General features: G+C 32.1%; 5 protein-coding genes across 5 annotated transcripts; 1 reads left to right on the forward strand and 4 right to left on the reverse strand.

Moving 5' to 3' along the window:
• Positions 1–921: 921 nt before the first annotated feature.
• FG379_000153 (uncharacterized protein) lies at positions 922–2,002 on the reverse strand (the record flags this gene model as incomplete). Its single annotated transcript, XM_067326486.1, has 3 exons — positions 922–1,116; positions 1,161–1,500; positions 1,623–2,002. 3 exons carry the CDS (start codon positions 2,000–2,002, stop codon positions 922–924), a joined length of 915 nt encoding a protein of 304 aa, XP_067183107.1.
• A 707-nt stretch (positions 2,003–2,709) lies between these two features.
• Positions 2,710–3,864, reverse strand: FG379_000155 (RNA polymerase III C34 subunit rpc34p; the record flags this gene model as incomplete). The annotated part of the gene is made up of 1 exon (XM_067326488.1): positions 2,710–3,864. The coding sequence occupies one exon, from the start codon at positions 3,862–3,864 to the stop codon at positions 2,710–2,712; it is 1,155 nt and encodes a 384-aa protein (XP_067183109.1).
• A 628-nt stretch (positions 3,865–4,492) lies between these two features.
• On the reverse strand, positions 4,493–6,043 carry FG379_000156 (glutamate synthetase bacterial origin; the record flags this gene model as incomplete). The annotated part of the gene is made up of 1 exon (XM_067326489.1): positions 4,493–6,043. One exon carries the CDS (start codon positions 6,041–6,043, stop codon positions 4,493–4,495), a length of 1,551 nt encoding a protein of 516 aa, XP_067183110.1.
• Positions 6,044–6,854: 811 nt separating this feature from the next.
• On the forward strand, positions 6,855–12,830 carry FG379_000157 (myosin myosin; the record flags this gene model as incomplete). Its single annotated transcript, XM_067326490.1, has 1 exon — positions 6,855–12,830. One exon carries the CDS (start codon positions 6,855–6,857, stop codon positions 12,828–12,830), a length of 5,976 nt encoding a protein of 1,991 aa, XP_067183111.1.
• Positions 12,831–12,994: 164 nt separating this feature from the next.
• FG379_000158 (deubiquitinating enzyme with a UB hydrolase domain and two UBA domains at the C-terminus) lies at positions 12,995–15,967 on the reverse strand (the record flags this gene model as incomplete). Its single annotated transcript, XM_067326491.1, has 1 exon — positions 12,995–15,967. One exon carries the CDS (start codon positions 15,965–15,967, stop codon positions 12,995–12,997), a length of 2,973 nt encoding a protein of 990 aa, XP_067183112.1.
• Between the last annotated feature and the right edge of the window lie 787 nt (positions 15,968–16,754).

A 16,754-nucleotide genomic window follows, 5' to 3' on the forward strand; every position in this document is an offset into this window, starting at 1 on the left:
TTTCTTATTGAATATAAGGATTAAATAAAAGTTATGAAAAGTCTACAGTAGATTTTATGGAAGAGTTGCATTTTTCAAATTTATGTTTTAATATGAAAGATCAAAGAATGACCTATTTAAATAAAACATCACAAATAAATACGTAAATATTACGTTTATTCCTATGTTTGGGTGGTGATCATAGTGGTAATACAGTTTCCTGTTATACTTAATATAAAATTATCACCGAATCGAATGGTTTAATAATGATTTGAAATTTCTAGATCTTTTTTTGAGAATGTTTTATTTTAAAATGTATTATTTATTATCCCAACCATCACATTGTTAAGTTATATTAATATAAGTACACCTTTCTAATTTGCAGTGGTTAATAGTGTTATGGATATTAGGTATAATGAATAATGATAATTTACAAGTTATATTAGTGGCTAGTATGAGTGAAGCTTATGTAAATTGAATGAAAAATACTGAATGATAATATTTATTTAAAAAAAATCATACGTATGATTTTTTTAAAGTAATTGGATGTTTTAATTTTTGCACTGAATTTTTTTTTTGTGGTGAGGGAAGGCGAATAAAAATTTAAGGTTGTTTAATCAGATGTTTGAAACAAGTGAAAGAATTAACTGTTATTTAATGATTAGAACATTTTTCTGTTATTTTTTCAATGAATGTTTCACCTATGATGTTTTCTGTTTAATAGCAACAAATTTTATCACTTCAGTACTTACGAATTTTTTGTAGTGTTAATGTAAATACTCAAAAAGTTCATTTCTTGCTTTGATTGTGTGCGAGTTATTCACAAATATCCCTAAGGCTCCAACTAATTCAATTATGGTTTTCTTTATGTATATATATATTATAGTTTGTTACAATATTGGTTATTTAGTGTGAAATCGTAAATGGAAATATATGTTTGGGTTAACTTACTTGAAGTGATGAATACAAAACTTTATTGACTTTCGTATTTCCAATCTGATCAGGAGACCAATTTATCAGAATAAAATTATCATCCTCCAGTTTTAATAGATAAAAGGATGGAGTGGTCAACAATGATGACAAATCTTTGTATTTGTATTTCAATGGTACGATCTCGACGCTATCTTGATTTATAACCTTTTTTTAATTAAAAAAAAAAAAAAGTGGTTATCTAAACTTACTATTCTTGCACAGGTTACCACACCACATAAAATTGATTCAACAGCTTCTAGTGAACTTTCTGACAACTTTAATGATTGCATTCTAAATAACTTATTATTTACATGTTTTATTTGCGAACCGAAATATTCAATATATTCACCATTATACACATAATCTTTGTCAACAAATTTCTCATTTAAATCTATTTTGATATCCTTATTTTTATCAATTCTTCCTTCTATAACTATTGAATTGCTTAAGCTAGATAAAAAACTGAACGTATCCTCGTATATTTGATTAATTATTAAGGATTGAAATACATTATTTACCAAAGCACTATTTGAACTCTTTATTATTATACTAACAATAAAGATATACACAATAACAGTGATAATAGTTGTAAATGAGAAGATAATAAAGAATTAGGAATGAGAACATTTGCTAAAACAAATTCGCATATTAAATATTTAAAAAAAACTTACTTTACACTCTTGGAAAGATAATAACCAGTTAAAACTAAAACGAAATCCAGATTATTGACAAATTTATCCAACTCAGATAATTGCTTTACATATTCACCTATTTTTGTAAATATTTCTCCAAATGAAATAGTATCGATTTTATCTTGAATGTAATTTGACATATTGTTTGAAGATTCAAGTGAATTCTTTATCACGCATTTTGGTATAATGTAATTGTTGCAATTAGTTACATTACTCCCATCACCAAAACTCACTTTGTACTCCTCTCCTCCTAAAACAAATATGTTCATGTGTCCTTCAATCATATTTTCTTTATTAAAAAAGTATTTGTGAAATCTCTCCTCAAATAAACTGTTACCTATAATTATATAGTCACCCATCCCTTTTTAGTGCTTATTAAGATCACAAATTTCTGAAAACAGTTAAAAATTCCATAAACTTCCGTATTTTCCAGTTAGTGTACTAGTATTTTCTTAAGCATATATATGTAACAATATTCAAAGCATATTTAAATGCAAAAACATGTAATACATTAACGAATTAGGCGGGAACAGAATTCAATACTTATTTAGATTACTGAAAGATTGAATGCTTTTTTGAAAATAAAGAGAAATAAATGTCAGTTTGCAAATAAGTTAGTGGACAGGTTCCGATATTTAGTTAATTTAATTTTGTTGAACTTCAATATGATAGTATTAATTATAGGGTCAGAGGTCGAAATTTATTTTAGATCCACAAATTTTTGTTAATGTTATGTTCAAATAATTATGTGGGAAAGCAATAGTTGGTTTTATTCCCTGAAAAATGAAACAATGCATTTAAAAGTTACATAATTCAATTCAGACAAAGCCTCCATTTAAGTGGTTTGCAATGTTAACAAGAGTTAAATCACAATTGTCACATGTATTACTAATATCTCAAAAGATTTAAGACAAGTATCATAAAACATATACTTGTTTTTTGATTAAATAAAGTAGAGTTACCTGAATAAACATTAAACAAAATGAATATACGTATGTTGAGAAAAAAAACTTAAATTAAAGATAAATGTAAGTTGTTAGTATATTATAGATCTATAAATACTTTATTAATCTTCCAAATCATCAGAAACTAAGGTGTTTTTATCTCGAAAATCCAGAGAAGTTGTTTCTAAACTACAAATGTAATCATCTATATACTTACAATTTTGTGGGCAGGGAGTAATTTGTGATTTGAAGGACCAAGAACAAGTGGAAAAAATAGGACAAGATAAACAAGGTACTGTTTCAGCTTCTTCTAATATTGACAAAGAAAAAGGCCACTTTAGAGGCATATACAAAACTTCACTTTGATTTGAATTATTTACTGTATTAATTAATGAGCCATTATTACAGATAGATTGATTGTTAATTTGAATTCCAGAAATTGACGAAGATGCTGATATTGAACCTGCATTTAAACCTAGACTTGAAACGGAATTGTGATTATATCCTTTCACACATAATATTTTAAGTTCTGAAATAAGTATACTTATAACAGTTTGAAGATCTGAAAGGGATATATTCTTCTTATCTGAAGATGAATCAATAGACATATCACAGTTTATAAATTCAAGAATTTCGTGAGCAGTGCATTTTCTTCTGCTCTCAAGAAAAGAAATGATCTTTTCTTTAATTATATCGACAAAATTCATATCAAATTCACCATTCTCATAAAAAGTACCTCCATCCAATTCCTTTGAAGGTTCTAAAGATGATAATATATACACTTTCCTATTTTTAACGTGAATACTTTTCACAGGTCTAATTAAATTCCAATCATTACACAGTACTTTCACTGCTCTTTGTACTTGATGTGTTTGCAAACCTGTTATTTTTCTAATGTCTGCCGTCCATATCCCTTGATTTCCTGCGTCCTCTATTGAGCAAAATACCAAATATTCCTCATTTGATAACTTATTTAACTTAAACGCAACATCCTCAGTTCTTAATTGAAAAACTACTTTGTTATTTACTGTACTTAAAAGACCAACCTGTTTATTTCTTTTTACGCAACAAAGTCTTCTTTCAGTAAATATATTTAATACGCGAACTATAGCAGATTTGCTCCATCCTAAAGACTGTAGTGATTCAGGTGTAAGCTCATTGTTGTTCTTGCATCCGTGCATATAAGCCTCTTGCAGTAAAGATGCGGTTATCTGGGTTTGACTATGAGTTCTTCCTTCCGCATTACCCGTAACTGTTTCTGTATTGCTATTGTTCATAATAATATTAACTTGTATATATTTTGTATTAGATACCGCTCCCCTCTCCTTGTTCTATCTGAAGCGGATCTTTATATCTGTATTTCTGAGCTTTAATGAATAGAGGAGAAGTAGTTTGTTCAAAATAGTTTATTTTTCCATTTATTTATTATTCTTATATTTTTCTAGTCCAACTTTGAATTAGGCGCCAGAATAATGGCTGAAATAATTTTCCTTTAAAATTTCATGACGAACATATTTTGAATGCTAACTTTACTTAAGTATGAACAAAAGAAATCAAAATAAAAATATATGGAAACCAATACTAAGGCCGAAACACGTTATAGTAGAAAGATATAGGCTTTGATAGTAAAATAAGCTCTTATTTCAAGTGAAAAGCAAACGATGTGTTATTATAGTACCAACAATAAATGATTGAATGTGTACACACTGTATCTATATAAATGAAGGTATATATTTGGATACATAACTAACAGTAACTACTAGTGTTCCTGAATGCATCTATCTAAGAATTTCTGTGATCTTATTCTGAACTATACTCGTCGCTTCTTATAAGTATGAAACAATTCAAAAATGGTAAGCCAGCTAACTAGTGAATATTTCAGTGTAACTCATTTTCTAATTTGACTCAATCATAGTAAAGTTCAAATTCTTTCGGAGTAGGAACGGATTCAATAATTTTTATCTCATCTCTTTTTATATGTATGTAATTAAAGATGAATTCCTGACTAAACACACCATCTCTAATTAAATAATCATGGTCATTTTCTAGGAATGACAAAGCTTCAGAGAGTGATTTTGGCAATCCCAACTCAGAAATTTTACTGCAGTATTTGTGATCACTAGAATTAATATTACAGTCGAAATTAGAATTTGTATTGCAATTTGAAAAACTATTTAATAAAGTATGAGGATGAACTTTTCTTTGAATACCCTCAATACCAGCACAAAGTACAGCAGAGAAAGCTAAATAGGGACAGGCAGATGAATCCGGTACTCTGAACTCTATTCTTTGGGTTTTTGGGTCTAATGAACCAGAGATTGGTATTCTAATAGCAGAATTTCTGTTTCCACCGGCGTAAGAGAGTTTTGTGGGAGTTTCATAACCATTTACCAGCCTTTTGTAGCTATTCGTCGTTGGGTTTGTAAAAGCCATAATGGATTTTGTATGAGAAAGTATTCCTCCAATAAAGTAAAGCGCATTATCGGAAAGATTGTGAAAACTTGAATCATTATCAAAAAAAATATTCTCATCATTTTTCCATAATGAAATATTTATATGCATTCCACTTCCATTATCATTACTGAGGGGTTTTGGCATGAAAGTAGCAGTTTTATTATTTTTATGAGCAACTCCTTTAATGATATACCTAGCTGACATTAATGTATCTGCAGATCTAAGTAAAGAGGAACAGTGGACACCAATCTCATGTTGACATGTAGCCACTTCATGATGATGTTTTTCAACTGGTATACCAATCTTTTCTAATTTTTCAAATATTTCACTTCTTAGGGAGAGATCCCTGTCTACAGGATATGGGGCGCAATAGTTTTGTTTTAATTGCCTTCTACTTCCTAAGTTTGGTCTTACGTGTGGATGATAAATTGCATCATTTCCCGTATTCCAATAAGCTTCATCCCCATCTAAACAGAAAAAACTATGATTCTGAGAATTGCTGTAACTTACTGTTTCAAAAATAAACAACTCTGTCTCAGGCCCAACCAGACATTTGTCCGCTATTCCAGATCTTGACAACATTTCTTCAGCTCTTTTGGCTATTGATCTAACGCACCCTCTTGACGTCTCCCCTGAAGGATATTTAACGCTGCAAGACAAATGAAGTGTTTTTTGTGTAAAAAAAGGATCTATCCAACCATCTTCTGTATCTGGTATAACTAACACATCCGAAGAGAAATCATCAAACTTCATTCCTCTAACTGAGCTTGAATCAACAGCTATTCCTTTTTCTAGGTCCTTTCCTGACTTTATCGTCCTTGAACTCACTGTTATATGATGTAGTGACCCAAATGTATCACAAAAAGAGTAGTTAATATATTCTATCTTCTCACTTCTAATCACATCATATAACTCGTCATAATCACTGCATATTATAATATTGTTTCCCAATAACTTTCCTTCATTTATGCTCCCAACAAATAGTTTTCTATGTATACTCATGTTAGCTTAAAATAACTTTTATAGCAATAACAATAGCGACGAGTTTAACAATTATATTTTTCTATAACTATTATTATCGATGTTATTGTCGTTACTATTTCTAATTTGATACCAAATAACTTGCTCTATTTATTTTGGCCAGTGAATACCCCCATCGGGTTTTTAAATTATACCTTTTTCTTTTTACTGCTTCATTGTATATATTTATACATATATATGTATATATAATTATTTCCTACTATTTTTTTACTAGTAAAAATTTGTGTATTTCTATTAACCTATATGAGAATTGTCATAAATAACATGTTTAGAGAAAAATTATCTTAGCTTACCTCTAAAAGCAACACATTTTTAATAATTAAAAAATCAATCATTGTTACTACTGGTTGCTCGGAAAATCCCGTCTGCATGCTCAATGCATTTTTGCTTCCCCGGGCTATGCCATTAGAGAGAATAAAGGCGCCAAAAAGGATCACTTAATCCCCAGTCTAAATGCATCGGACTTTAATGGGAAAAAGGAATTTAACGTTGAAATTCTTTTTTTTTTCCAGAACTGATAATACTGTTTTTTTTTGAATTGTTCGTACATGGTTTATGTATTTGTTATTTTTTTAAACGCAAACAAAATAGCTTTCCCCTGGATTGGTAAATTAGGAATATAGAAAGTAATTGGAGTCTAATAATAAACAGAAATAGTTAATATTTGAAAAAAATCGGGGTGTGTGACTTTCTTGTTTTTGATTATTATTCTTTTTCTCCAATTAGTGGAGAAAAGAATAATAACAGTAAGCATTAAACAAGCTTGAAAGAAATGAAAAAAACGGTAGATTGTCTTCAAAATGATGCTCTCAAAAGCAATGGCGAAGGCAATAACAATGTAAAATCAAATAAAATGAGCAGAATAGAAGGTTTGTTCTCCCCAGGATCACTGGTTTGGATTCCGTGTCAAAAAGATGTATGGAGACAGGGTGTAATTTCAAGAATGGACGAGGAAGCGATATATGTAAAAGTAGACAAAACAATGGATGACGTGACATTGGAAGAAATAGAAGAGGAAGTTAAGTTTAGCATACCAGTAAAGGAGAAAGACAAGGAATTACTAGAAAAAAGTTTGCATTTGAGAGCAGTGGAGCAACTATCAGATTATGGAGTTGTTACTCCAGACGATCTTTGCGAACTAACCCATCTTCACCAACCATCAATCCTACATGCCATTAACTCTAGATTTGATCTCGATAAAATTTATACATTTACAGGCCCCATTTTGATTGCAGTCAATCCATACAGACATATCAAGGGGTATTACGATGCAGAAATGGTAGAAAAGTTTAGATTGAATGAGAGTTCGAGTATTCCACACGTTTTTAATATAGCAAACAAGGCTTTTGGGAATTTATGTCTTGAAAGGAAGTCACAAACAATACTTATTAGCGGTGAATCTGGAGCCGGTAAAACCGAAACAACGAAATTTGTTCTTCAGTTTTTAACTACAGTTGGGTCCTCAAACAGCGTTAATGACCAGACCTACAATGTAGAAAACAAGGATAGCAATAAAAACGGTGGTGGGTCTTTCATAGAGGAACAAATAATACAGAGCAATCCCCTCTTAGAGGCCTTTGGTAATTCGAGAACACTGAGAAATAACAATTCGTCTCGTTTTGGAAAATTTATTGAAATATGGTTTTCTAATTTTGAGACAAAACAAGCTGAGTCACATTGTCAAAATAACAAAACTGTCTTTGATAATGGTTGCAACAACAATAATAGGATTGACAGTAAATACAGAATAGCTAGTGCAAAAATAAACACATACTTACTTGAAAAAGTTAGGGTTTGTTTTCAACAAAAAGGAGAAAGAAGTTTTCACATATTTTATCAACTTTTTTCCGCATCGAAATACCTCAGATCAAATGAGACTATAGCAAATAGAGGTGAAAATAAATTTGTATACGAATTTCCCTCAAAAGAAACAGACAAGATATTATTTCCGCTAGGGGAGAGCCAAGAAAAAACTAAAATGCAGGTAGAAAATACCTCTAAAACCATGAATAAGCAGAAGATGGAGTATATAAAAGAAACACTTCATTCGAGTAAATTGGAAGTGGATCTTTCCGAAATAGAACCAACCAAACAATTTAGGTATATAAAAAATGAACACGATTTAGATCCTAAAATTGAAAAAGAAGATCTTGAACAATTTGAAAGAACATTATTTGCAATCTGGACGATGGGAATACCAAATGATGAATTAAATAGTATAATGAAAGTCATAAAGGCAATAATGTTTATAGGAAACGTAAGTTTTAATGAGTCCAGCAGTGAGGCAGCTACTATTGATGAAGAATCAATGGGTGATTTAGAGACAGCATCTAATTTATTATCAGTCTCAAAGGAGGACCTTATTTTGGGTCTTTGCAACAAGAAGATAACGCTTAGAGAGGGTGAAATAACAAAAAGTTTGACTAAACTGGAGGCGGAGACCACAAGAGATTCCATTTCCAGAACACTTTACTCATACATATTTAATCACATAGTTTACCTTGTGAACAGACAAATATCTAAAGAAAGGGACGATATATATAATGACATGAACAATTGTAGCAGTTCTGGAAGATTGTATTGTGGCATTCTTGATATTTTCGGATTTGAGTGTTTCACAAACAACAGTTTTGAACAGTTGTGCATTAATTTTGCAAACGAGAGACTTCAACAAATATTTAACGATTATATTTTTAAAGTTGAACAAGATCTTTACATACAGGAGAATATACGTTGGGATCCCATAGATTTTCCGGACAACGGGGACTGTGTTCAGCTACTTCAACAAACGAGGCCATTGGGAGTGTTTCCAGCAATAGACGAAGAGTGCTTTATACCAAAGGGCTCGAATTCTGGATTGCTAAACAAGCTTATAAAGGAATATGGCACTGGAAATAACAGATTTGAGATAGTTAAAAAGAAGCCTGATTGCTTTGTTATAGTTCACTATGCAGGACCGGTACCTTATTGTGTAAATGGGTTTATTGAAAAAAATAAGGATAAGATATCACAGTACTCAAAAGATATATTATGTAGTTCAAATGATGTATGGATATCGAACCTTTTTAATGAAAATATTGGATGTAGGTCAGAGGACAACAAGTGGGAGAAGGATAGAGATAGTAAAACTCAAACAGTTTCAAATAGTGAATTAGGTATATTAAATAAAAAGAATCAGACATTGGGTGCTTCATTTAGAATACAACTAGGAAAGTTAATATCAAAAATACAGGAAACTACTCCACACTTTATAAGATGCATAAAACCAAATAGCAATAATTCTCCTGATGAATTTGATAGAGTTTCTGTCTCCGAACAACTTAAGTATGGTGGAGTCTTGCAGGCAATACAAGTTAGTAGAGCAGGATATCCCGTTAGGTTTCCTCATTTTGAATTCTTACTGGACTATATTATTTTATTCTCTCCATGTAGTGGAATATCGATACCTATAGAAAGAAACAAAATAGAATATGCTGAAAGAATGTTGATAAAAAGTTTAAAATCGTCAGGCCACAGTAAAACAGGTGCTTCTAATTTAGACCTTGAATTTGAGAGGCGTAATCTAATAGATGAGCTTCTGTGCTGTCTTTCAGAGGCAGGGTTCATTTCAAATTTGAGCCAAAATAATGATAGCAAAGATAATAAAAATGATGGGAAGGACCACAATAAACACATTCAAGGATGGGCCGTGGGGACGACGAGAGTTTTTTTGAAAATAGAAACATTTAGAGACCTGGAAAAACTGAGAGTAAAGGTTAGAAATACTGCCTCTACAATAATTCAAAGTGTTTGGAGAATGCACAATTGTATGGTAATGAGAAGGATTTTGTTTAGACGCATAGTAACATTGCAAAGTCTCTGGAGAGGAAAATTAGGGAGAATGAGGTACAGAGAACTGCTTAAGGAAAAGGCTACACTGGAAATACAAAGAAGAGTAAGAGGATTCTTGGCAAGAAAAAGACTGTTAGAGTTAAAGAGATGCTGTATGCTAATTCAGAATAGATGGAGACGGTATTTAGGGAAAAAAGAGGAAAACGAGAAATTGTATTTGCTCAGAGTTTGCAAAGTACAAGCTACTATAAAAATGTACATACAACGGAAACAATATAGATGTTTGAGAAAAAGTGCATTGAAGGCTCAAAAATTGTGGAGAGGGAAAGTAGCGAGAAGGGAATTTAAAAAGTTAAAAGATGAGAAGAATGAGTTTAGTCAGATATTTGCAAAGTACCAGGAGGCTTTGGATGAGATACAAAAAATGAAAGCTAATTGTTCTAAATTAGAGGACCAGCTATTCAAGGCTCTTTCTGAGAGAAATAAGTTAAAAGAAGAAAAAGAGGTCTTAAACAATGAATTAAGTAAAGTTAAAGAAGCTAAAAACTTTGAAAATTCAACAGAACATGTAAATATCCATTCTGGTGAAAGAAAAATATTAAACAGGCTTCTGAGACTTTCTTCTTATCCCTTCTCTAAACTCGGGCTTTTGGAGTCAATACCAGAAGTTTTATTCCCAAGGGGGGAGGAAATAAAGAGAATTACTGAAGAAAGCGGAGGACTGGGAACCCATGAACGTCAAATAGGATTACTTTTTGCAGGAACTAGTTATAGTGGAGACAAGGATCTACTTTCAAAATTATTAATTGAAACTAGAACAGGAGAGGTAAATAAGGAAAATACGCTTCAGGTATTCACTATGGAACTGACAAATATTCCAGGAGCTCGTGTTATCTCTGAACAAGACTTTTTAAGACCTGATTTAGGTTTTACTGAAGGCAATGTAATTGGCGTTGGAAACTCAGGTGTGAGGGAGTCAAATATTGGAGAAAGATGGCCTTTAAATATAATGAGCATCTCATGCATAGAAAGTAATGAGATAATGACTCAAGCTGAGAACTTTTTAACAAGAGCAAGGGTGGCTGTATTAGTATATGATGTTTCAAATTTAGATTCTTTTCTGAGACTATTAGGTAGTTCCACTAATAATACTAGTGAAAGCGGTGAAAGTAACATAAATAACAGAAATGGAATACTGTACAAGGCTCTTAAAAGTGGATGTAAAGTGATTCTATTCGGCAATTTAAGTAATGTCATATACAAATCTGCTCCCATTCAAGTTAATGTTGAGCAGGTAAGAAAATTGTCCTGTGAACATGATGTTATTACTATTGAATCTGATTCTATTTCTTGTTTAATTTACTCAATAGTAGGAATCTTAAATGTGAGAACACATAAAGATTTGGTAATGCGAGACACCTCAAAATCTTCCTTAATGGAAAACAAAGCAGGGATTAACATGGGAGAAGGAACGGGAAGCGAGATTGACAGCGGTGCATATGATGGTTATTTGGAAAGAAACTCAACTATTAGACAAAATAGCAACAGCTCGTTGTTTTCAAAGTTTAATGATGGTATAAGAGCATTTGGACTAAGAATTCCAAGATTTTCAACTGGGAAACAAACGTTAGAAAAAAGTGAATTTTTATTACCTACATTGGACATATCAGAGGCTCCTGATAGATCTTTATTGGAAAAGGGTAGTGGAATTTCTCCTGTTATTAACATTAAAGACGAGCAAAATAGCTCCGTTACTCATATTTTATTCTGTAGAGACGTACCAAGCGAACCATACATTATGTTATTGGTTGCTAGAAAGAACGGCGTTATACACGCTTATTATTGCTATAAAACTAGATATGAAGGAATGGACGGAGAAAACTCAACTACTAGTGAATGGTCCGGGAGAGTAGAGGAAGCTTATTCAAGAAAAGCACACAATCGCGCAATTACCTCCTTGGCTCTTTCTCCAGATGAGTCAGAATTTTTGTCTACATCTATTGATATGACAGTAAGAAGATTTTTGACTACAACAGGTCATGCAATTAGCCTTTTTTCTGATAATTCACCGGTTTTGGTGGGATCTTATCTTCCATTCTTACCTTCACTATTTATAGTATCTTCCTCAAAACCACTACTTAGAATAGTAAACGTTGACGTTGGTGTTGCTCAAAAAATAAAAACAGATTCAACTATAAGAGCACTTTGTTTCGACAGCACTGGTATATATTGCTTTGCTGCCTGTAAAGAGGGAAGAATATATGTCTTACTTAATGTTGCCATTAAATCTAGTTCAAGGTCAACGGAGACAGACTTTAGATTTACAGACAAAAGAGGAATGCAGGTCTGTAGTAGAGCAATTACGAACATGCTTTATGTTCATGGAGCCTCAGATTATGCATCGATAAGGAGAACATATGCTAATGGAGCAATTTTCTGCGGAAATACTGAAGTGAGTGGCAACAACACTAATAATAGCAATTCAGGTGGTGGTTCTAGTAGTGGAATTGGAATTAGAGGTTACAACAGTCTTTTGCCAGTACTTGTTGTAAATGCTGCAGATTCAAGTATAACGATAATAGACATTCGTCTTCAAGCTCCAACAGGACAAATAGATGTATCTAATGTTCCACATGTTGTTTTACAAGTCAGATTTAGAATATCTAATCCACACTCATTAATGCCCTTGAGATCATGCTTTACATCGGTGAATGGGCTTTGGATTGCCTCAGCTGCTGAAGATAGCTCTGTAAGGGTATTTCAACTATATAACGAGTCTTGCGAGAAAGAAAGCACGGTACTCTCCGGTCATTCAGCTCCTGTCATTAGTACTGCTGTCAATGCTTCAAGCACAATATTAGCAAGTGGGGATGCAGACGGAGTTGTTATTCTTTGGAGACGGTTTTCAAGGTTCTAATTATAATCAAAATGCACAAAAACATGATCATCAATGAAGTGAGTAATTTAATGAAGTAAAAAAAGATCTCAGAATAATTTTAATTTACTATGATATATACTTAATCATCTACTATACTAAAATTAAATATACTAGTTTAAACATAACTAAGTTGTCCATTAAGTTTAAATTCTGCGATAAATATAAATGTATCCACTCTCTTTTTGCAGTAAATCACTTCCTTTGCACAAACTTATTCTAGAATCATTAAATTTAAACCACCTAGAGTTTTCACCGACAGTTAACTCGCTACCTTCCTGAATATCACCCTCTTTCAAACATAAACTTCTTTTTAAATAACAAATGTAATGCCCGCTATGTACACTGTTTCCCAGATGACATATTACAGCGACCAATTCATATTTGCCCTCTCCATCACTCTCTACATTAAGTTCCCCTAAGCTGTAACTCGTATCAGTAAGACTTGCCCCATTTCCCAATACCTCCTCTCCCTTACATTCCTCTCCACCAGACTGGAAATTTTCTACCATTAAAGGATCATCAAATATTATTTGAATCGCTCTTTCCACATCACCATTTGATATCTTTAACGCCCGTAATGCAATAATTCTTGAGCAACAGCATATAGCTATAACGTCTTGAACTGTGTCCTCATTTAAATCATCAAATGAATTCCCTTTGTTAATCTTTGTTTCACTGCATTTGTCGTTGCTTTCTAAAGAAGCCCCAACATTTTCAACATGTGATGCTAAAGACCCAGAACTTAACTCTAAATTATTTGAATTACAAAGTATCCAATCTATACACGTATTTAAGTCCATCGTTCCCGTATTCTTTACCGCCAATTTTGCATGATCTTTCGTGAAACCTAGGTCTAAAACTGCTGTTAGCAATGGTTCCGGTATTGTATGTTGCGATTCCCCACATTGCCGCGTCCCGTCTACACCAGAGCTGTGACATGAAGAGTCGGAATTATCAAATTGAGTATCATCTGGAAATGGGGACTCATTATTATAAAGTGAGTCTGACCTTCTGAGAGGTTCAATGTCCAGAAATTCTGGTGCCTCGACACTCGCGGTTATTTTTTGTGGTTTCCAGTCATGGGATAAATAAAATCTTTTGATTTGAATGGTGAGATATTTTGGCATTGTTTTGAGATAGTTGGTTTTTCCTGCCTTGCCAACGGTATTTGTGCAAGGGGAGAGAAAACTATCAATAATTTCCTCGCTATTCCAATTTCTAAGGAGAAGATTTAAGTCTATTGGCTTTTGGTTTATAGTTTCATCTTCATTGCTTTCCATACAAAGTTCGTTGGTACATAAAGCATTATTAGTGTTATTAGGTGGTGAAGAAAGAGTATCACTGCTGATGACATCATTTTGGCTATCCTCATCTTCGATTACATCGGGGCCATCCTGCCTTTGTTTTTTAGATACTCTGTGGGAAGATTGAAACTGTTTAATCTCTACTGAGTTGGGAGCGGAATATAGATGACTTGGTATAGATAATGATATAAAGTTGTTATTACTTTTTATAAGTTTTACCTTACCAGTTTGTTTGCATTCAAGACGTTCAATATGCGTAAATGAGAAAAGACCTAGAAAGTCCTTTATTGGATCAACAAGTTTATTGTCTTTCTCTATAGAGAGTTGGAGAAATATTTGAAGTTTTTCACGTAATTTATCTATGAGAAAAGAGAAATATTCTTGGGTATCTTGTTGATGCGAAGAAGAAAATTCAGGATTGCCGTGAGAAACTGCTTTTTTAAATACAAGAGGAAGGATGTTAACATAATTATAGTCGGTTTCAGTTCCAAAAATCGATTCAATGATATTATCATTTATGTTATTTTCTTTGAGCTTGTTTTTGGCATTCTGTACATTCAATATGCAATTATCGATTTTGTACTTTCTGTCAATATAAACATCGTTGGAAACAAGAGCATTTATTACTTTTGAAAACTGCACAATAATGTCATTTCTTGGAGTAGATTTTTTAAATAAGTGATTTGAGTATATATCAATAATGTCATCAAAATGCTCAACAAACAATTTTTTGACCTCAGGGACACCTGATAAAAATTGTAATATAACATTAATGTAACATGTATTACCGGCATTTTCAATTCCTACAAAATATTGGCGAATTCCGACTTTTTCGAGTGGGACTAAATACTGTGCAACGCCATTACTGTTGTAACCATTTTCATCAGAGTTCCTAAAATCAAGTTTATTGTTGTGTTCTATTTGCAGTTCAGTCAGATTTTTTTCAGTTTTTTCCAAAACCCCTACATTAATTCCAAAAGTTGAAAGGTGTTTAGTTAAGTTTGGATCTAAAACCAGGTCATCTTCATCGGGATCGTAAGAAAACACATCAGCAACCCCAAACTGTGTAATTGTACCTAATTTAACAACAAGTGGTCTCTCAGGATACTCTTTATAGTGAAGGAGAGCAGCTCCTTCTTCCTTTCCATCAAAACAACCACCACCAATACCATAAAGCTTCCTTCCACATCCAATGTAACCATCTGATAAATTTAACCAAAGGTTGCTCATTGCACCACATTTTTCACATTTCCAACCACTAGATGGTATTTTCTTTGAGTCATTCGTTTGAAAAAGATTGTTAGCATGTTTGGACATTTTACGTTCCTCAGACCAAGACGAAACTTCTGAAGAGGAATCTCTTCCCCCAACAATATCGTTATTTGAGTCATATTGTATTATATATTTAAGTTTTTCTTCAAGTTCAGATGGAATGTTATCATCACCTAGTTCGAAGCACTTCTTCGAGGGCATTTCAACAACTTTATAAGTATATAATTCCTTAATAACATTGCCATCGAAAGAATAGCCACCTTCCTTTTCAATTGAAATGTTCGTTGGATTTTTAACATTTTCAACATGGAATTCTTTGCTTCCCTGAATATTCAAATACAACCTACAACCAGTTAAAGATGAATTCCATTCCAAATAGTCTTCGCAATATGCATCTAAATTCTTCAAATTTACGTAGAGACCATTTCTAGAAAAGGCATTCTTAAATGTAATCTGGCATTGGGTTTTATATACCGGTTCTCTATTTAATATCTTATTATTAAGATGTACAATATATTCACTGCAAATGCTTCTATCCATATTTATCAATTAAACTAAAGCTCAATATACTTAAATGGCACATAAAAACTTGTAGATATACTTTTAATGTGTGAAACTTTTCGTTATATTTGTGGCTCAGATATTTACCTAATTTCAATTACAACTTTAACAAAAAAGATTATCCTTTAAGATGGTATTAGCGATTGGAGATGAGTGTGAAAGTGAAGCGAGAAAAGAGATGATATAGATAAATAATGAGAATAACAATAATAGAGTAATAAGGTAAATAACAAATCAACAGTATTTAAATACGCTATTCAACTTTAACTCTTAAACACCAGTTATATATTTCCTTGTTACCTGTATCGTTCTAATTAATGATAATATTGAAACCTCCAGTACTAGCTATAAAATTGTTAGAATAAAACAACTTCTATGAGATTAAATAACTTAAGATCCTTCCAATATAAACAATTGCCAAGTAAAAATCAGTTATGTAGTGCTACTTAATTAAGAATGGCAATTAGCTTTTTTTTAGTGTCTGAATAATGTATCCATATGACAATTACATTGGCCTCAAATCGATACCATTGATTATTTAAAATAAAATCAAACACAAAAAAGGAAAGGTACTTCAGATATTGAACATTAATTTGCAATTGAGGATATTTTTTGTTGACAGATTTAACACAGTTATAGGTAAATTATTTTTGGAGGGAAAGCAAAAAGAAAGGTCATTATTTATAAGTCCCCCTTAGATAAATAATGAATCAGAAATATAAATATGGGGGGAAACAACTCAATAAAAGTTATATTGCAATACTAG

The sequence above is a fragment of the Cryptosporidium bovis genome (assembly GCF_009768925.1).
Source record: "Cryptosporidium bovis isolate 45015 chromosome Unknown contig_1, whole genome shotgun sequence".
Taxonomy (NCBI): Eukaryota; Apicomplexa; class Conoidasida; order Eucoccidiorida; family Cryptosporidiidae; genus Cryptosporidium; species Cryptosporidium bovis.